Source organism: Nannobrachium achirus (assembly GCF_963921795.1).
Source record: "Nannobrachium achirus genome assembly, chromosome: 21".
In the NCBI taxonomy this organism is placed as follows: domain Eukaryota; kingdom Metazoa; phylum Chordata; class Actinopteri; order Myctophiformes; family Myctophidae; genus Nannobrachium; species Nannobrachium achirus.
Genome location: NC_137828.1, coordinates 10,136,760 through 10,158,253, shown reverse-complemented (window position 1 = coordinate 10,158,253; position 21,494 = coordinate 10,136,760). Strand labels below are relative to the sequence as shown.

At 42.8% G+C, this 21,494-nt stretch overlaps 1 protein-coding gene across 1 annotated transcript in view; it reads right to left on the bottom strand.

The window, feature by feature from the left end:
* Positions 1-242: 242 nt before the first annotated feature.
* vav3 (vav guanine nucleotide exchange factor 3) overlaps positions 243-21,494 on the bottom strand; it is a gene marked incomplete at its 5' end in the record, with an annotated part of 107,115 nt that continues 85,863 nt past the window's right edge. The window contains 4 exons of the mRNA XM_080752422.1: positions 243-361; positions 3,254-3,405; positions 7,334-7,414; positions 16,235-16,364. Of these exons, the coding sequence (XP_080608548.1) occupies positions 317-361; positions 3,254-3,405; positions 7,334-7,414; positions 16,235-16,364 (408 nt within the window). The 3' untranslated portion in view covers positions 243-316. The remainder of the gene's footprint in view (positions 362-3,253; positions 3,406-7,333; positions 7,415-16,234; positions 16,365-21,494) is intronic.

Below are 21,494 nucleotides of genomic sequence, written 5' to 3'. Positions count from 1 at the left end.
TGGGTGTCCCGACCCACAGGCTGAGAACCACTGTGCTAGGTAATGGGCCGGGGGGGGCTGGGGGGGGTTAGCTGCTCTGCTACAACCAAAAATCGGAGCGAGCGGAACGGCGTGACACCGTTTAAAAGGAGGCGAACGGCGTGACACCGTTTAAAAGGAGAGCCCGGTCCAGAAATGAAGCGCATGAACCGCACAGATTCACTGCAACAATGTCTCTCTCTGTCCCGTTGACTCCTCCAGTCGTCCTTTCTTCATCTTTTGGATGAGGAGATTCTTTTCTCTTCTTTCTCCCGTTCTTCCCTGTCGTCCGGTCTTCTCACTCCTCGCCCTCCTCCACGTACGTGGAGGGGAACCAGCCCACCTGGGGAGGGACGAGAGGACAGGGGGGATTAGGCTGTTGTTAAGAAACAGAAACCGAAAATAAGTGTGTGTGTGTGTGTGTGTGTGTGTGTGTGTGTGTGTGTGTGTGTGTGTGTGTGTGTGTGTGTGTGTGTGTGTGTGTGTGTGTGTGTGTGTGTGAGAGTGATAGATAGGATAGGAGATGGACCCCAATCCAAGCGCAGCGTGTGTTTAGTGTTCATTGGAGGGAGAGACAGAGAGAACTAGAAGCAGTGCTCTTCCGAGCACAGGTCTCCACCAGGCCACACAAATTGCCCTGTTATAGCGCCATCATGAGGCTGATTTTTGAGTAATTTGAAGTGGCATTTCTTCCTCTACCTAGTGGGAACGTGCACGCCCAATTTCACCAAGATTGCACGCTGTGTTCATGATTTGAGGCATTTTGTTCAAAACGGAGCAATCCTGCAAACTTTGGAAGCCAATTGTAGCCAATCAGGATGGAATATGGAAAATCGGACGCATCCATGATGATCACATGACTGTAGAGATACTGTCTACCGATTTGTAGGATTTTTGGAACAAATCTGTAGGAGTAGTGTACAGAAATGTGTTTTGCAAACATCGGCCTCATGGTGGCACTAGAAGATTAGCTGTACACAAACTCGGAGGACGGACGGACGCACAGACGGACGGACGGACGGACGGACGGACGGACGGACGGACGGACGGACAGGGGTGAAAACATACTCTCCCCCTGCCTTCGGCTGGTGGAGACAATGAGAGACAGAGAGAATGAGAGAGAGAGAGAGAGAGAGAGAGAGAGAGAGAGAGAGGAGAGAGAGAGAGAGAGAGACAGAGACAGAGACAGAGAGAGAGAGAGAGAGAGAGAAAGAGAGAGAGAGAGAGAGAGTACAGTGCATCAGAGCACTGTGTGTCCATTTGCCATAATTCTGCACCTAAAAGTACCTTCTTATGTGTTACAGAGGACCCCCAGAACACATGCAATGAGGTGGACAATTGAGCGCACGCTCACTCACACGCATGCACACACACACACACACAGGCATCTGTCACGGGCTCAAACGCTCTCTGCTGAGATGAGTTTGAGTTAGTGTATGTGTGTGTGTGTGTGTGTGTGTGTGTGTGTGTGTGTGTGTGTGTGTGTGTGTGTGTGTGTGTGTGTGTGTGTGTGTGTGTGTGTGTGTGAGAGAGAGAGAGTTTGATGATACTGTGCAGTATCATTGCTCTTGGCAATCGCACACAGAAGATGTGCCAGCTGCAGTAAATCAGATGTTCAATGTATATAGCTGGAGAGATAAGCGTAGAAAATGTGTAGGTGAGCACTGGCGCCAGCTTGTATTTCATTCTACTGTATATACATCATTATTATGGAGAATGGAGCATATTTTTGCAGAAAGCCGCAAATGGCAAGAAACTACTCCATTCCCATTGAAAAGCAGAATCCACCTTCATAGGTAGATTTAACCATAGAGTATATATATAATAGAGAGTGGACAGCCCCCCCAGCTATCATTTCAATGCAAGTGCTCAGTGGCGTTTTGAAGCATGCGGAAGTAGCTAATCCAGGTGCATTCTGGGGGAAATTGGCCACTACCTAGTGGCCAAAATGTTTGACGTCGAGACGTAATGACGTCACGAACGACGTCAACGTCCATTGAACCCTATTGTAGACCCCAGTGGCGCGCTCTTATGCTCGTGCATGTATGTTTCACCCCGCCTGAAATTCCAGCTTTGGCCAGTAGGGCGGCCGCTTCAATGTTTACAAGCCGTTCTGGGGGCTTGGATTTAACTAGTTGCGTGCCAAGGCCACAAGAGGGCGCCAAAGTGCCAGACATTACCCCACAGACCACTGCTGTTGCATACGGGGACCCAGGCAGCAGTCAGTTTTCATTACACGTTGACTAGTGGAATGAAAGTGACCCGCATGAAGAGCGCTACAAGATGGCTATAGGCTAACACTCATTTTAGAAGCCCGATTTGGGGCTATTTAGCCGCCAAAAAAAACTTTTTCGCTTCCATAGGAACACAGTTCAGAGAAAATGACCTCTAAAGATGTGAGAATGTATTGGATTCGGCGGCGCGATTCGGCGGCGTTACCCTCTCACGGGCCGTGTAAACAGAGCACGGTCTGGCGGCCTGGATGAAAATTTAGACGGAGGCTTCGGCGAGGCCTCCGATTAATTAATTCATTTTATTAAAAAAGCCGGACTAGTTCGGTATCGGCACCCCGGAATACGTCGCGCCGCCGACAGCATAGATGGAGTAAAAACTGGGGGGCTCTAAACTTTGCATCTGGCCATTTTCAATGGAATAAATCGTCGGACCACGTAGAATGGCTCGTTGGAAAGCGTAGGACGAGCCAGGACCACCCACGTCTCTACAAGCAGCTCAGGGTAAGTAAAATAGCAAAAAAAAACATTGTATTGTATTGAAAAAAAGACGAACATGTTCGGGATGGGCACAAGAAGGGTTAATATACCTTAGAGTTATGTGGAAATAAGAAAAAAGTCACCCCTTCTGCGTTGCCTAGAACTGGAGGATTGATTGTGGGGTCATGTGATCAGTGGGCTTTTAAGCCGTGACATCATTTTGTAGGCAGAGGAGAACTCTGCCCCCAGAGCATTTTCTGTCCCTCGCTATTTCAACAGATCCGAGACAAAAATAACGACTAAAGTATAATTCTAACACTTTCCTTTCAACAACAAAGAGAAGAAAAATGTGTAAATAGTAAAAATAGTAAAAAGATTCACGGAAACTGGGGGCAGAAATTCTCCTCTGCCTACAAAATGATGTCATACTTAACAGCCCCAAAGAGTACACCTTCATGATGTCACTGATCACATGACCCCCGCAATCAATCCTCCATTTCCTTGGGGAAAAGGACGACGCTTACCCTGCCGTTGACCTCGCCTCGCCACCACCCGTTGGCCCCCGTCTTGGTGTAGATCTTGACCACGTCGCCCTCCTGCAGCGAGAGCTCCCGGGTGTCCCGCGAGCTGAAGTCGTAGCGCGCGATCGCCACGCCGATCACCTTGGGAGTGAATACTGCCAGACAGACAGACAGACAGACAGACAGACAGACAGACAGACAGACAGAGTAGTGGGAGAGGGAGGGCGAGAGAGAGAGAGAGAGAGAGAGAGAGAGAGAGAGAGAGAGAGAGAGAGAGAGAGAGAGGGGGGTGATAGTGAGAGTGAAGATGGAGAATAGAACGGGAAAATAAACAAGACAAGATGGTTTTTAGTGCATTGGTCAAGTGCAGTCTGAAAGCATTCTTGATAAGAGCCTCTTGACATAGACATAGACACAGAGACACACATGAGCAGACCTACCCTGTATAGCAGTGGTTCTGAACCTTTTTCAGGCAGTGACCCCCCCCCCCCCCCCCCCCATATATAATCATTTATGATAATATACAGTAATCATAGGAGTTGAGGCATTCAATTTAGTTTGAATCGGTTCCACAGAGAAAGATTGTGAAAGTAGCCGATCAACAACCTCGTAGATCCGTCTATTTTCTAAATGTTTGCCTCTTTCTTATCATTTGACAATTTGGCAAATATTTGACGAGTTTTTATAGTATAGTTTTTTTGATGGAGTAATGGCGTTCTCCTTTTCCTCTTTTTCTTGTAAAGGTCTTAAAAGTCCTTACATTGTCACATCACTGACTGTCACCTGGCCACAGGTTGAGAACCACTGCTGTTACTGTATACTGTAGGACAGGGCAATAGAATATGACTTCAAATCTATATCATGATTATTTCCTCGATTTACGATGAATGGACGATTATTTATTTTGAATAGAGTGAAAATAGCAGATCCACGAGCTCACAACGCCTCGGCGAGCTTGTAGATCGTCTATTTTTGTCCAACACCATTGTACAACAATATTATAATACAGGGTTAGGTGGTTATTAATCAGACTAATTGATCTAATAATTTCTTGATTATTAAGTTGGTTATTGGTTCTAAATATCGGTTTCGATATTTAGGGCTGTCACGATTATGACATCTTACATGGCGATTAATTGTCACTCAAATAATTGCGATTAACGTTTTCCGTTTGGCTTGTAGGCTTTGAAGTTGCACATGGCAGATATGACACGCAACCTAAACATACAAAGAAATTACTGACATATTTGACAACTTTACACTTTAAAAAGGACATTGATAGTGTATATAGGCGATCTACAAGCTCACAACGTTGTGAGCTTGTAGATCTGCTATTTCCACTATTTTTGACACACACACACACACACACAGACTGATGAAGATGGATGCTGCCCTCTGGTTCAACCCCCCTGTGATGAGGTGTGTGTGTGTGTGTGTGTGTGTGTGTGTGTGTGTGTGTGTGTGTGTGTGTGTGTGTGTGTGTGTGTGCGTGTGCGTGTGGAAGGGGAGCTTGGAGGATGCATGCATAGTAATCATGTACGCGTCACATCAACCCCGGAATGGACTGGATATAGCTTTGTTCCCGTGCACACAGCACTGAGATTCACCTGACACTGTGTGTGTGTGTGTGTGTGTGTGTGTGTGTGTGTGTGTGTGTATGTGTGTGTGTGTGTGTGTGTGTGTGTGTGTGTGTGTGTGTGTGTGTTTGACAGAGGAAGGGAGAGAGATGATGATGACATCGGTGTGGTGTAAAGTAACTAAGTACATTTACTCAGGTACTGTATTTAAGTACGATTTTGAGGTATATATATATATATATATATATATTTTTTTTTTTACTTTAATAATTTTCCAATACTTTTACTTTACTTTTACTTCTATTCCACTACATCTCAGAGGCAAATAGTGTACTTTCACTCCACTGCAATTATTTGGAAGCGTTAGTTACTATGGGGCTGTTAAGTATGACATCATTTTGTAGGCAGAGGAGATTTCTGCCCCCAGTTTCCGTGAATCTTTTTACTATTTTTACTATTTACACATTTTTCTTCTCTTTGTTGTTGAAAGGAAAGTGTTTAGAATTATACTTTAGTCATTATTTTTGTCTCGGATCTGTTGAAATAGCGAGGGACAGAAAATGCTCTGGGGGCAGAGTTCTCCTCTGCCTACAAAATTATGTCACGGCTTAAAAGCCCCATAGTTACTTGGTAGTTTTGGATTATTATAAAAATAAAACATAAAAACATAAATGAACGTCAGCCCTATAGATACTTTGGCTGTTTGAAAATAGCCGATCTACAAGCTTTTGTAGATCAAATACAAGCTATGTTCAGTTTATTTTTGATGAACACTTTTATACTTTTAGTGAAGAAAATGTCTATTACCGGACTTTTACTTGTAACAGAGTATTTCTACATTTCAGTATTGATACGCTCTACTTTAGTAACAAATGTGAATACTTCTCCCGCCACTGCGGGTTCAGAAATACAGATAAATTGAGCCGGTTTAGCCTGCTGTATCCGACCATGGCTATACTTTCTGCCCTGGTCTGACCCAGCTGACATATTGAAAGCAGATCTATTTCCGAAAGCTACATCCTGTGCCCCCCCCCCCCCCCCCCCCCTTTCCACCACCCCTCCACCCCCACCGCTCACTTTGACAGACAAACTAACTTAAACGCACAAACAAGCAAACAACACACAAGTCACTTTCTTTATCTCTCTCTTGCACAGACACGTGGCGCGCACAAACACATACATACACAATACGCTGTCTTGACACAAACGATGACGCGCGCACGGTTGTACAAGATATGGGGGGAGATGAAACGTGATGGGAAAAAAAGCCCCGATGGTGGATGGATGCACGGGGTAGTGATAAGGAGCCACGCCGGGCCGCATGCCAAGCAGTCAAAAAAACACAAAAGAAACATAAATAAACAGAATTGCAAAAGAGACAGAGAGAGAATGAGACAGAGAGAGAGAGAGAGAGAGAGAGAGAGAGAGAGAGAGAGAGAGAGAGATAGTCAGGTGGCTTATTAAAATTACCGTTACATGGATAAAAGCATGAGACTTCTTCTATGATCGATTCTAACCTAGGAGCAAAAAATAAATAAAAAATACATCATACCATCAAAAATCTTTTTTTCCCTGGACCAAAGACAGAGAGAGCATGTGCCAATTTGGACAACATATGTAGTGAGTAGTAGCAAAATGATGTGCTTTGAAGATAACACACACATAATGGCGGCAAATATTTAAAGCAGGAATTGGCGGGGCCTTTACAGGAAGTTGCATCATCATCCAAGGAGTCCTGGATAAAATGATTTTTGACGGCGAAAAAGTGAATCTGCCTGTTTTTTGGCTGCTAGGCTAGAATCCATCAGTAGGTCCTAAAGTAGGTAGTAATGGTGAAGTAAAAGAAAATAGTAAGGGGAACATAAGAACATCTGCGAAGTAAATCGTTACCAAGAAATTTCTTCACCAATGTGTTTCTAAAGGTGTGTAATAATAATATGTACTAAAAGGTTGAAATTCAACTCCCGGGGGAAACCTCTTAAAAAAACAAATGGGCTACAAATGGCCCCCACAAAAGGTGAAAAGTGATGATTCATCACTAAACCATCATTTTGTGGGTCCGATTTTAGCCCAAGGAATGTTTTTCGTGCAAAACAAATGCTTGCAATGGATTCAGCATCATGAAAAACCCCTAGTTAGACCCCTCACATGTTACTTAAAGCAGATTTATTTTTTGTATTTTTTTCCTGTATAGTAAATTAATGGGACACAAATACAAATCAGTTTTTTTAAGAGGTTTCCCCCGGAGTTGAATTTCAACCTTTTAGTATATATTATTACACACCTTTAGAAACACATTGGTGAAAAAATTTCTTGGTAACGATTTACTTCGCAGATTGGTCAAATATCTTATAAAATCCCCTTACTAAAAGGCATTAAGCCCCTGGACTAAGAGAGAGAGAGGTAGGTAGGTAGAGAGAGAGCGAGAGAGAGAGAGAGAGAGAGAGAGAGAGAGAGAGAGAGAGAGAGAGAGAGAGAGACACAGAGAGAGAAGCGATACCTGTACCTGACCAGAAGGGTGCAGAGGAGGGAGGTACAAAGCTGTAGCCGGCAGGGGTTACAAAAGAGAGGCCGCAGAGCAATGGGGCTAAAGTATGTCAGGGAGAGGAGAGGGGAGGAGAGGGGGAGGGGAGGGGAGGGGAGGAGAGGAGAGGAGAGGAGAGGAGAGGAGAGGAGAGGAGAGGGGAGGAAGCCAAGGAGGCAGGGATAGGGTGGAAGAAAAGAGAGAGAGAAGCAAAAGGAGAAAATAAAACTCTTAAAAATCCCAATAGGCAAAAATAAAACAATTGCTGTCTGGATTAGAAACAGAATTCAGGACAGGAAGAAAATACAGCCTGGCTTTGCACTGCAGCGCCGCCAACCTGGCCGTGATGGGCCTGTTTGTCGATGATAGTTAGTTCTGTTTATATTTGTTAAATGGGAAATGAAGCATGTCGTTTAACCCATTTAGGTCTAGAAATGATTGAATGCTTTAACCAGTGAAAAATAGCAGATATACAAGCTCACAGCGCGGCACCGAGTGCCCGCTGCGAGCTTGTAGATCTGCTATTTTTGAAAAAGTCGTGAAAATGTGCGCAAATCTTTGAATATATGTATTTTCAAAGCGAACGTTTGTAACTCCAATTTCGCTTCTGGGGGGTCTCTGGAACTAAATATTTTGGGTCCGTGGCCAAATACAGATCATTTTGGGGGTCCTTCACATGAAAAGGTTTGAGAACCACTGACATAGTAGTCTCTCAAGAACAGACTAACTGAGCTCCAGTTAAGTGGCTGGCTGGCCAGATTGCTGACACAGAAACATAGGGTTTTTCAAAAAACCTTAGAAGGATTCAAAAGACACTTATAGAATCGGGTCAAAATTCTAATTTTCACGATTTTTCAAAAATAGCAGATCTACAAGCTCGCAGCGCGGCACTCGGTGCCGCGCTGTGAGCTTGTATATCTGCTATTTTTCAACAGTTAAAGCATAAAATAATGATACACAAAATGTGTACCCGATTCTGCCAAGGCGCTGTGTTGCTGGGCGCCAGTGTGTCTGTGAGACGGAGTGAGAGAGAGAGAGAGAGAGAGAGAGAGAGAGAGAGAGAGAGAGAGAGAGAGAGGGACTCATGTTGATTCTTTTTTTCATTCTCCCAGGCTAGCCTCATACGCCTCTGTGACCTATAATTACCCATAAACCCCTTGCACACGTGGGAGTCCAACAGTAATTGACCTGGTGACCCATATATTGAGGATTTGTTGCTTTCTATTTCACCATCACGCCACCCTTTCTTTGCCTGTTCGTTGGAACTGCAGTTTCTGGTGTATGTGTCGTTGCTGGCCGGCCAAAACCTCTCATCTCGAAACACGACGCGACGTGAAGTGATGCATTTTGAGCTTGTGGATCAGCTACCTTTGCTGTTTTTTTTTATTTGAATCCTGAAAATGTACGGTTTTGGACATATGAGGTTTCTGATTACGTGAATCATTGTGTGCTGCAGCCGACACTTCTGGAGAGCAGAGATAACGTGTGAAATCGACACGTCCTGTGGATCTGCCTGTGCCATTCTTCATACCAGGGTGTATTTCTCCCTATCTAGACACTGTTGCATGTGGGCATATGAGGGGGGCAACGGTTAATCAAACAAATACATTTAATCAATTGTACTGTACAGTATATACTATCAACTTAACTCTTTTACCGCTTTGGACGTTCCCGTTCGACCCATTTTTCACGGCGGCGCGATGCCAATTCACTAGTTTGCAAATCCCGCCCCATTCTGCCCTGTTACTAGGCTGGGACATTAACCCTGGGCAGATTGTTTTTATAGTGGCAGTGAATGGGATTTTTTATTTTTTCATAGCCTCATTACAGCTATATAAAGTACCAAAGGAAAAACATCTAGGTGATATTAATAAAAAGGGAAGACAAAGGTACAGTAGTTACATTGCAAAACAGGGGGTTTCCCCGAAAATATATGTTTTAATTTGTTTAATCCCAGTGGGACAGAATCACTATTGCAGATTATTTTATAGTGGAAGTGGATGGGATTTTTTTTTCCTTCATAGCCTCATTACAGCTATATAAAGTACCAAAAAAAACACATCTACGTGATATTAATAAAAAGGGAAGAAAAGGGTACAGTAATTACATAGCAAAACAGTAATTTTCCCCTGAAAATATATGTTTTAATTAGTTTAATCCTCTGGATCAGAGAGAGAATAGAAATCGCCCATTGCATCTTGGGTAGGAAGAGGAGAACTATAATCTGTTCTCCTCCAACATCTCCTCACATAATAGGCTGGCTTTTCGTAATTCTGCCCATTTAAAATATATGTACCCAAACGTAACAAGTTAGACCATTGATAAGGTCCATGTGAACTAGTCTGTTGAAGCTTATTCATTACAATGATCGCAAACGCTATGGTCGCGAGCGGCCTGGCCGTGCTCCGCAGTGCGGACAGCGGGTGAAAGACGGCTCCCACTTTCTCTGACTGCAGAACTCCACCCCCGCTTGCAAAAAGTGAATGTATTTTTCTGGTTGGCCAGTCAGGGAGTCTCATGGACCAATCAGAAGGCTGACAAACGGTGAATTGTACGTTCTTTGGCTCGTTCTTTTGTACCTTGTTTTGATGTCTGTAAACTGATGAGGGGTCGCGCGGGTGTGTACCGTTAACACATCTCCCGTAAAAGTGCTCTCAAAAACCCACTGGACGTTAGCATCAATGGAGTAACAAAACACTTCCTTGTTATTTTCTCTGGGTCTATTGCTCTGTAGCGATTTAGTGGCCTGGACGGATGGGAGCCGACCGCGGCCATTTCACATTAATTCTTGCATGAGGCTGCCCTCTACTGCTAGTATGACCAAAGTGCACTATGTATAAAAAAAAAAAAAAAAAGATCTTTGTCTATAACCTCGCAAAGGTAAGCTGCTTTTGCTGGCACAAGACCCAATAAATAAATAATAACATCTGGCAGTAAAACTGCTAATTGATAGAATAATCGCTACGAAGATAATCGATGATTGCATTCCTATTTATATCTTTATGTCAGTGCACTGACGGGAGTTCAGTATATGCACCAAATACAGAGTGCTTTTAACATCAGTACCATCAACTCTTTTGCCGCCATTTCGGTTGTTTACAGTCTGCTCACGGCCATCAAAGTAGCTTACCTTTGCGAATTTATAGAAAAATAGCCATGCATTATTTCCTATCGCGGTCTTGTGTAAAACAACAGTATGGGGGCCGCCATTACGGAGTCGAGAGGCTCCTCCTCCTCCCCCTCTATTTTCATCAGTTTTCAGAAATTGAAATAGAGAAAGCAGATCCAGGCTGAGAAAACCACCAAAGAAGTGATCCCGCCGCCATTATTGTTTATGTGCGCTCCAGATTTGAGACTAACGTTACGGGAGCTGCTGCTACGGTACACACCCGCGCCACCCCTCATCTGCTTACAGTGCTCAGACAGGTTAAAGAACGAACGCTCGCTATGGCGCGGCGGACACGTGAAACAGAACGAGCGCTCATTTAGCAGTAAAAGCTAGTTATCTCTGGTCTACACATACTGTAAGGCTGCTGCAAAACTGTCCAACGCAACAAAACCCCAACAATTAATTAGCATTGCAACCGATGCTGGAGGCGAACGAAAAGCGGAAACAAATGTGTTTTTGTTTTTGTTTTTTTTTAGTTGGCGCGGGAGACAAGTTCTGGACGCCAGATGGATCCTTAGAGAGGAGACAGAAGACAAACAAGAATAACAAATACAACCTTTGTGTATGGGATTCTTTTTCAGTCTTTTTGAGTGGAGTTTTGAGTGACGGGCCTCCTCTGAACAAAAGAGCAATCAGCATGCATTTGTGTAGCTATGCCACAATGTGTCCTTTTAGCTAAGAAAGAGTTTAGCTTTGCTTTTGCTTCACACACACACACACACACACACACACACACACACACACACACACACACACACACACACACACACACACACACACACACACACACACACACACACACACACACTCACACACACTCACAAACGCACAGTAGCATATGGTGCTAAAATTAAAACTCATTTAGCCACTGATTGCAATGACTCATCTTTAATTATGCCAGAGAATGGCAATGCTACTGGAATTAAGTACCACCCGTTAACTTAACAATTTTGCTGCCATTTTAAACATAGCTGTAGTAAGCAGCTGCCAAATTGTCCTTACCTTTTAACGTGGGCACGCGCACGCATCGTGCACAATCTGTGCGCGACTCATCTAGTAGACGTGTAGACTCGGTGACAGCTTTCGAATAAAAAAAACCCCATTGAAATAGACATATCCGTTGCCACGTTGTATCCCTGCTTATCCGCCAGTGTTTACATGAAAAAACATTGAGAAAAGCCAGCTGTGCGCTATGGTAACACGTGGACACGTTCGCGCACATAGCAGACGATATGTGCACAGATCATATGCCAGGCGGGTAGAGGAATCAAACAGCTACAAAATAAATAAAAAAACTTGTAATTATGATTGTAGACTGTAGTACATCTAATATACCACTAGAGAGTGCCCAACGATTAGGTCTTCCAGGCTGGACCAGCCTGGACCATAATGGCCGCCGATGGACACCGGCATCGTTTTTTAACGGAGAGCCGGTCCGGGCGAACAGGAGCGATCCTGCACGCCGTGCGCATGCCGTGCACCATCGCTTATGCTCCTGGGTGACCACTCTGTCACCCCAGGCACTTTTTTCGGAATGAAAATATGTTTAAATATGGTAAAGTTTGATAAAGAAACGTTAGCTTTCAATGCTAAAAAAAGGCCTATGCTATGCTATGGGCAAACGATTTCCGAGTTACGTCATCGATGATGTCATTTCCAGCGCAAAATCACTCTTTGGACTGAAATGAACCTAGGATGGTCAGTTTTTGCTCTAAAAATGTCAAAAAATACCAAAAAAATCAGAAAATTATCACAAGGCGACGTTTGGCGATCATGGCTGCCTCGTGGTCTTTCTTCAAACAGTCTGAAAAGGGGGTGGGACCGTATCAGTTAGTAGTGAATGTATACTTCGTCCGTCGTCGGTGCCGCGCACAACATGTCGCGTTCGTGACGCGTTGTGAGCTTTTGAAGCACGGTTATTTTCTGTCACCACACGCACGCACGCACACACACACACACACACACACACACACACACACACACGCACGTTGCGCTGGGGGGAGGAGTCACTAGAGCGCAGGACACAGCCGCTAAACATGCCCCGAGCATGGCAGGAGAAAAGCGAGAGCCTGGAAACTATTTTTTTTGACGGCTAGTGTGTTGAAAACGTGTACATTTTTAGCTGTAAATATGCCATGAAGTTGCGTAATCTTTATCATTTTTACACTGCTAGTTTTAAAAAATGTTTTCTAAATTCACATTTTAACCTCGCACAGCTTCTGTGGGGTTCAGAATGTAATGATATGCACGCTCAACTCCGCCCCCTCCCTCCATATTAGCCAATCAAATTATTGTATTGCAGTTACTGTACAGAAAGTACTACTTTCAGTACAGTAACTGCAATAAATTAATTTGATTGGGTAATCAAAGGTAGGTTTACTAGACATCATCAAAAATATTAGATAATTAGATTTAGCTGTTTTGGGCGTGTCCCTTCCATCTTTAACTGTTTTACTGCCAGATGTTGTTATTTATTTATTGGGTTTTGTGCCAGCAAAAGCACCTTACCTTTGCGATGTTATAGACAAAGATGTATTCATTTTTTTTTCATCATTATTATTTTCTTTTCTCCTTAAATAGGTGTACTTTGGCTATACTAGCAGTAGAGGGCAGCCTCATGCAAAAATGTATGTGAAATGGGCCGCTGCAGCTTCCATACATTCAGGGCGCAGAGTCGCATCAGAGCAATAGAACGACAGCTAGCAGCCAAGAAGTGAATTTGGACATTATTGATGTTTACGTGAGGTGGAGATTTCAAAGCAGGATTACAGGAGATGCTTATACTGTACACACCCTCGCGACCCCTCATCAGTTTACAGACATCAAAACAAGGTACAAAAGAACGAGCGAAAGAACGTACAATTGGCAACGCGCCGCCGGGAAAAATGGGGCGAACGGGAACGTCCAAAGCGGTAATAGAGTTAATAAAAAAATACATTATTATTATTCATTGGTGAACTTAAAAAAAAGGGAAACAAAAATGTAAAAAAACAGTGAAATTCCTCCCCTGATTAGGAATTTCAGGGAGGCCATGAAGGCCATGGCCGTCGTTGCCCTTCAGTTTGGCCTTGGGCCCCTCCAAAAAATTGCATGCCCTGAGGCCACAGTGGCCCAGCTGACTGTACCACTTTCTCCTCTGTCTTGTCAATATGTAGACACCAGTGTCTCTTTCTTGTCATGTAGACACCAGTGTCTCTTTCTTGTCATGTAGACACCAGTGTCTCTTTCTTGTCATGTAGACACCAGTGTCTTTTTTTTAAGTCCCATTTTCAAACCAATCCAGTATATTTGATTTGTGCCGGGCTGAGCATGGATCAGATTGTAAATACCAATTTATTTATTTCACAGCAGATAGTCTACATATTACATTTAAAATCATCCTTAAATGTGATACACCATGCATTTAAAAAGTATTTATGTCATAACATATTGTATATGTCCCAAAAACGTTTTTCAAAAGGTTTGAGGCTAAATTACCACTCCTGAATAGAGAGCCTCTCTCATTTTTGAATGGCTCTCAGAGCATTTCAGCTGCAGTACCACCTTTGGCCTGAACTGCGCCACCCCCCCCCAAAATCTTTTTGAAAACATTTTTTTTATGATGACGTCACAATCGGCAGATGACGTCACAATCGGCAGCAAATCTGGATCCTGTTTTAAGAACCCGTGGGACACTTTTAACCTTCGCCTTCTCAAAACCAGAGAAAGACACAACGGTCAGAAATGGGACAAAAAAAGGTTTTAAAATAGGAAAAGTGAAATTTCATGGTGTATCACCTTTAACCCTTAAATTCAATTATTTATTTCAATTTCAAATCGTGTTTTATTTCATGGCCTTCCTGCCCTGGCATTTGGCCTTTGTGCCCTCAAACAATGGACAACACAAAAGGCCAAGTGGCCTTGCCCCTAAAATGATGAAATTCCAGGCCTGGTGACAATAGTGGATCCACAAGCTCACATTGCAATGATATTTCACAATTTTAGCATCATGTTTAAGTGGTTGATCCATTCATAAATATACTTTATATATTATATAGCCTACAGATAAACCTCTATTATTCGATTAATCGAGAAGATTCGACTCCTAGTTCGTTGCAGAAACTATTTCCAGCAGCCACACCACCACCAGAGCATCCGTACAAACCGAGCCCTCAGTCAACATGGTGAATTTCTGCTTCCTCTCCAGACCTCATTAAAACTGAAAGAGCTGGCCTTGCCTGCTGGGTTTAACCCATATAGGGCCTAGGATTATTGACTGCTTTAACTATTGAAAAATAGCAGATATACAAGCTCACAGCGCGGCACCGAGTGCCGCGCTGCGAGCTTGTAGATCTGCTATTCATGAAAAATCATGAATTTTCTTTGCAAGTCTTTGAATATATCTACTTAAAAGCGAACATTTGTAACTCAAATATTTGCTTCTGGGTAGTCCCTGGAAACAACATATTTTGAGATGGGGGTCCGTGGCCAAATTCCTGTAATTTTGGGGGTCCGCCTTCACATGAAAAAGTTTGAGAACCACCTGATTCAGAAGAAGGATTTAGGAGTCGGGTCAAAGATATTCAAAGACTTGCACACATTTTCACGATTTTTCAAAAATAGCAGATCTACAAGCTCGCAGCGCGGCACTCGGTGCCGCGCTGTGAGCTTGTATATCTGCTATTTCTCTAAAGTTAAAGCATAAAATAATGGTTAAAGTGGTTCAAATCTAACGCGACTCGGGCGCGTTCCAGGTATTCGTGAGTTTAAGTTGGTAATGAAGGATGTTGCGTTCTGTGCCTGGTTAAAGATTAATATACTGTGTAGGCTCTGCCTTTAAACCAACCAATGTGCTATTGAACTGCACCTGAACCCCGCGCGTTCCCACTTCGCCTTCATATTTAGTCTGAAATGTGTTTTGACGCTTGTCTGAATGATTTTCCTCCTCTCCACTGTAATACATTGACTGCCTGTCTCACTCTTTGTGAAGCTATTTTACACTTAAAAAAAAAAGACATGAGAAAATAAATTATAGTATTTCACTACTAGCGTGTCGATATTTCGACATAACTTTTGTTCGACGCGGATGAATGCTAACCTGGTGAAATGCTAACCTGCCGACGCTAGTGAATGCTAACCTGGTGAATGTTAACCACTATGCCTAAACCTAACCCAAACCCTAACCCTAATCCAAACCTCAGTAAAACTATGCCTAAACATAACCCTAACCTTAACCCTTAGTGAAAATAATGACACGTAGAAATAGCCCATGTAAGTCTTCCCTTAAGACATGAAAAATGTAAAAGAAAAAAACTCAAATCTCTTCAAAAGAAGAACATCAGTAATATCAGTGTTGGATTTATTTTGATACCCCTCCCTCTGGTTAATCTTTTGTGTCATCTCTGCCGGGTGGGAACCTCATAAAGTATGTCAAAAACTGTTACTTTTCAGGATTCAAATGTAAAAAAAACCCTGCAAAAATAGCAGATGTACAAGCTCAAAGCGTGCTGCTTCGCGCCTCGTTTCGCATCTGCCACTCTTCATAGTTTGGTAATACCCATATATGGGCATGTGTTGACGTAACATTGTCATTGTTGACTATCATGCAGGGGTCTCCATATATGGGTAACTGGTCCAATATACATCACTGGCCAGATGGAATCAGACTGAAGATAAATGTATTGAAGCCGAAAGTAAAACAAAAAAGAAGAAGGTATTAAGGTAGGCCTACTCACCATTTCCCCCAGGTCGGTTAGCACGGAGCATGGCAGCGTTCTCTGGTTCCCGGAAAGGATATTGAAGTGTTGTGTCCAAACTCCTGAATCCTTCCCTCAGTGAATGGTGTTTATAGTACTCTATCAACTCCTGCACGCACGCACACACACACACACACGCACGCACGCACGCACGCACGCACGCACGCACGCACACACGCACGCACACATGCACGCACACACACACACACAAATCATGTAGGCTATATTGTTGACACTCATTTCTTAAAGAGGCGGTGCCATAGTTTTGTACTTTTTCTGTTTTGTACATGTCTATGGAGATAACATTATTCTAATAGACTCCCAGGTGTGGTTATAATATGCAAATATGTCTGCCCTGTGAATTTGGGGTTACTTCCTGAAAGCTGAAGGCCAAACAGAGTAAAAAAAAGCCCTATTGCCGGGGTATTCAACTAGATAATGCCACATAAGGGGGCCACAATTGTAAAATTACTTGAAGTCGGGGGCGACACTGTGTTTGTGGTTAACCGTTTGTTGTATGTGCTATTGGCCTACCGGTATAGCCTATAGGACACAACAATGAGTGGTGTGTTCTACCGTGTTATGCTTTAGCCTATACGTAGTATGGCGTGCAGAATAAAAAAAAGCTTAACCCTCTCCATTTCATCCATTGAAAACACACATGTCTGCATTATCGTATACCCTCCGACAAAATATGACTTGCTTCATACATGCATTCATGCCTTTTAATCTTTGATAGGATCATTTCTGTGCCAGTCCTTTATAATGGATGGATGGATGGATGGATGGATAGATATAATGAATTGATTTGGAGACCATATCTTTTGTATGATTGATTTCAGTGTGTTCTGTCCACGGGTCCCTGGCATGGAAGTGTCTTTGTGAGGAGAAGAATATAGGAGGCATGGCAAGGTGAAGTGTTTGTTCGTAATTATTATTTTTTTCTTCTTCTTTTCTGAGCATCCGGCTGATAAGAGCACTTCTAGACAGACATTCATTCAGCCCAGGACGAGTGAATCATACTGTGTAATATAGAGGTGGGACGTTCGCGAACGAATTGAATCTTTTGAACGGCTCTTTGAAGTGAACGATGAGATCCGGTTCGCGCAGTAGGGAGCCGTTCGTTTGGGGGGGAGGAGGGGGGTTCAACACAAAAGCTCCTCCTTGCTACTCCACTGAGCACTGACTGAGTACAGTGAGTGAGTGTGAGAGAGAGAATAAGGGGAGGAGCCATTTCATTGTTGCCTGCTTGGTTTTTTGAGGTGTTGCATGAATGACATAAGTCACGGTAGCTTAATTTACACACACGTTTTATGAAAAGGGTAAATACAAGATTGTGATCTCAACTGTCAGCAGAGGAATGTGGTGCCACCTTGTGGATTCATTTTTCAGTGAATTCTTCTTAAAAATATATAAATATACACAGAGCCAAATGAGCCAAATGAGCCAGTCTTTTGAACGGCTCTTTTAAGTGAACCAGACCCATGGCTCTGGCTCACTTCAAAGAGCAGTAAATCCCACCTCTAATGTAAAACCTACAAGTGGCTGGAGAAGATGGAAAATGGGCAGAATCCACTCAAAACTAATGGATGGAGAAGGACACAGCAGCCACTGAAAATCAGAAATAGCTGCAAATGAAAAATATCTGAACTACTTCCTGTTCTGTTTCTTTGTACCATGCAAATGTCTTTTATTTTTTTTAAGATTTGTTTTTGGGCTTTTATGCCTTTATTGGATAGGATAGTAGACTGACAGGAAATGGGGGGAAATATGGGGAACGACACGCGACAAAGGTCATCCGGATCGGGAATCGAACTGGCGAACATGCCTATGTGGCAATGCCTAAGTGGTATGCACCTGGACCAGTAGGCCAGTGGGCGCCCCATGCAAATATCTTTAATACCTTTTGATACTGTTCCAGGGGCCGCAAGAAGGCTCCGCTGGGGCCGGATTTGGCCCACGGGCCGCCAGTTGAATATCACTGCCCTATTGAAATACACTGATATAATGACGTCATAATATCATCCCCTCCCCTTTTTTACCATTCAACTGCAGCAGGTGGGACTAACTTCCAGTTGGGTCACCACCACCCACCTGACAACCAGGCATACGTAATGAACAGGTGGGTGTGGCCAAATAAAAACAATTTGAACACTTTCTGTAGACCTTTTTGAAAAATTCTTCCTCCAAGTATACATAATACTTGATGATTATGTTGTAGGGGGGGGGAAATCAAGGCACCCAACCTTTAACCCTGCAAGGCCCAGCGTTGCTTTTTGGAAACATTTTTTAAATCATTTTTTTTTTAAATGTTATAATTAGTTTTCCTGTTCTTTTTTCACATTAACATCACCATTAAATCCTATTGTTTAGTATTACAATGCCATATTGGCCACGATGTTTGCATATATAAATACCCCCCACAGAGGCTGACATTCACGCCTCCCAGTTGAAATTCCAGCGTCTGGACGAACAACATCTCACTTTTTAACTGAAGCTATTCCTCACTAAAACATAAGTAAAATGCCTGTAATATTTTTTTTCGTGATCATTAGAATGTCTAGAACACGTGCATATGTTAATATTGTGAGAAATATCCCCAAAATGCAAATTAGAGCATGATTTATGATTTATGGCTATAAAACCTTACAAAAACATTATTCATTTTTTTAAATTAAATTGTCCTGTGATTAGGACTCCTACAACACCATCTAATTTTTTTTTTTTTTTTTTGGCCAGTAGAAATTAATTCGGGTCTTGGAGGGTTAAGAATTGTCTAAGGTATAATTACAAAAAAAATTAATAATAGCTTTTTGCTAAATTCAAGAAATTCAAAATGGGTAAACTATTTAGCAATTGATTAAATTGGGCGTAATATACAAACGAATAATGATTAATAATACTTAGGCATCGAACGATTCACTCAACTCCCGATAAGATTCGAATCACAACACTAAGTGTAGGTTCACGATAACATTTTTTCAAGATTCGGTTTTTATTATTTCTCTTACACAAATCCAGTATTTTCTTAATTTCTCCTCTTATCCTCTTTTCGATACAGTAGCAAATGACTGAAAACTATTTTTTTAATCAATTCTCAAGATCCTGTATTTTTCCCAGCTTTTTTTAAACGTCCTCTGCTGTTTGCATCATGATTTAAACGTGATTTAAATTGTCACCAGTTGGAATCGATTAACGATAGATCGTTACATGCCTAATAATACCAGTAAGACTCCCTAAATCGGGAGATAAGCAACCGTCAGGTCGCATACATAAATATTAGAAGGCAAAGGTAGCCAATCATGGACGAACTGTCAAAAACGAGAAAGATCCAGGGAAAAAGGAATCGCTAGCACCCCCCCCCCCCCCTCCTCCCCCCCAGCCCCCAACCCCTTACGTTCCCTCCTTGTGAAGTTGAATTGCACCTACTGTACATAAATGCATACTGTGAAGTTGAATATATTAATCTGTTGCACATAGAACACTGTGAAGATGTTTACAAAAGTTAAGTACAGTAAAGTAGCAACTACTGGATAAATTTGCTGTTGGCGTATAGAATATGCCAAACTTTTTGCACATGTACATCTGAGGATGCTCTTTTCTTTTCCCGTTGCTCTTTTGCCTTTTGCACTCCTTTATTTTTATTTTTTTCATTTTTACGTCTTACTATTATTTACACCTTTTTAGATTATTATTATTATTTTTAGATGTGTTTTGCTGTTATTATATAGTTGTTTTGATATACGACTGCATTGTCTGAAGGATGCCAAACAAAAACAAATTTTACTCTTATGTACCTGTACAAAAGACGTAACAATACAGTACAACCTTGAACCTTGAACCTTGAATCAGGAGGGACTATGGGAAATGGGGCAGAACCAAGTTGATGACATGACTTTAGAGATACTGTGTACCGCCGTGCGTGATATTAGGGCAAAATCTGTGTTTTGCAAGAATCGGCCTCATGGTGGCGCAAGAAGAGGGCCATGTGAGAAATGAGGGGTGGAGGTTGTGGTTTGGCAGCCAAGGAGTATGTGTGTGCAAAGTGTGGCATGCATGGATAGGGGGAAAGGTGGCGGAGATATGAGTAGGGGAAAAGTGTGGCGTGACGGACAGACAGACTGACTGACAGACTCACAGACAGACTTTCTAGGATTTTTGTGTGATGCTGTAGTATGATCAAGTAGGGCGTTAATTTACAAAAAATCGAACCTCTGTTCGAAGTGGAGCTGTGTGTGTGTGTGTGTGTGTGTGTGTGTGTGTGTGTGTGTGTGTGTGTGTGTGTGTGTATTGCAGTTGATGCTCAGGGCAGGCTAGACTCAACAGCACCTCTCTGGTCACCCAGGATCATGTGTACCGATTTTTGTGACATTTTAAGAAAATATGTAGGAAAAGGAGCAAAAAGTGTGTTTTGGAGAAAATTCAAGATGGCGGAAAATCTATCCTGGCGCAAATGGGCGTGGCCTATATGGGGAGATGCGTCTTGACCCAAGAAATCCAGGGAAAAAAGAATTTTAATTTTCCGATCTACAGTTCAAGAGTTACGGGGTAAAACGTAAAGTGGGCCGTTATAGCGCCACCATGAGGCCGAGTGATGTAATTATTTTTCGATTCATTCTTAAAATCATTATGAATCTCCTCTCCGAGGTTTGAAACTGTAGCTCCTATGGTTTACGAGAGAAAAATACTTGAAAGTGATTTCTTGCATTGTCCCATTATAAGTCAATGGGGACAATTAAGCGTCGTTTTTTGCCGATTACATCGGCATGGTAAGGCGGATCGGAACGAAAGGTAATAGAACACCATTCCCGGCCGAGCCGCACATTTTGATGTATATATTGCGCGAGTGGCGTAAATGGTGTGGCACTAGTTACGGGCCGAAGTTTAGGCTACATACACGGACGGAGACAGACCCACACACACGGCCACGTATAGGGAGCTTGTGTTCCACACAGCTCCAAAAAAACAAAACAAAGAAAAACACAAGAGATAAGAGGCTTCAGCCCGACAGCAACAATATGGTCTGAGCCACCACTCACCCCCCGAACACATGCTATTCCTGTACATTACAATATGGTCTGAGCCACCACTCACCCCCCGAACACATGCTATTCCTGTACATTACAATATGGTCTGAGCCACCACTCACCCCCCGAACACATGCTATTCCTGTACATTACAATATGGTCTGAGCCACCACTCACCCCCCGAACACATGCTATTCCTGTACATTACAATA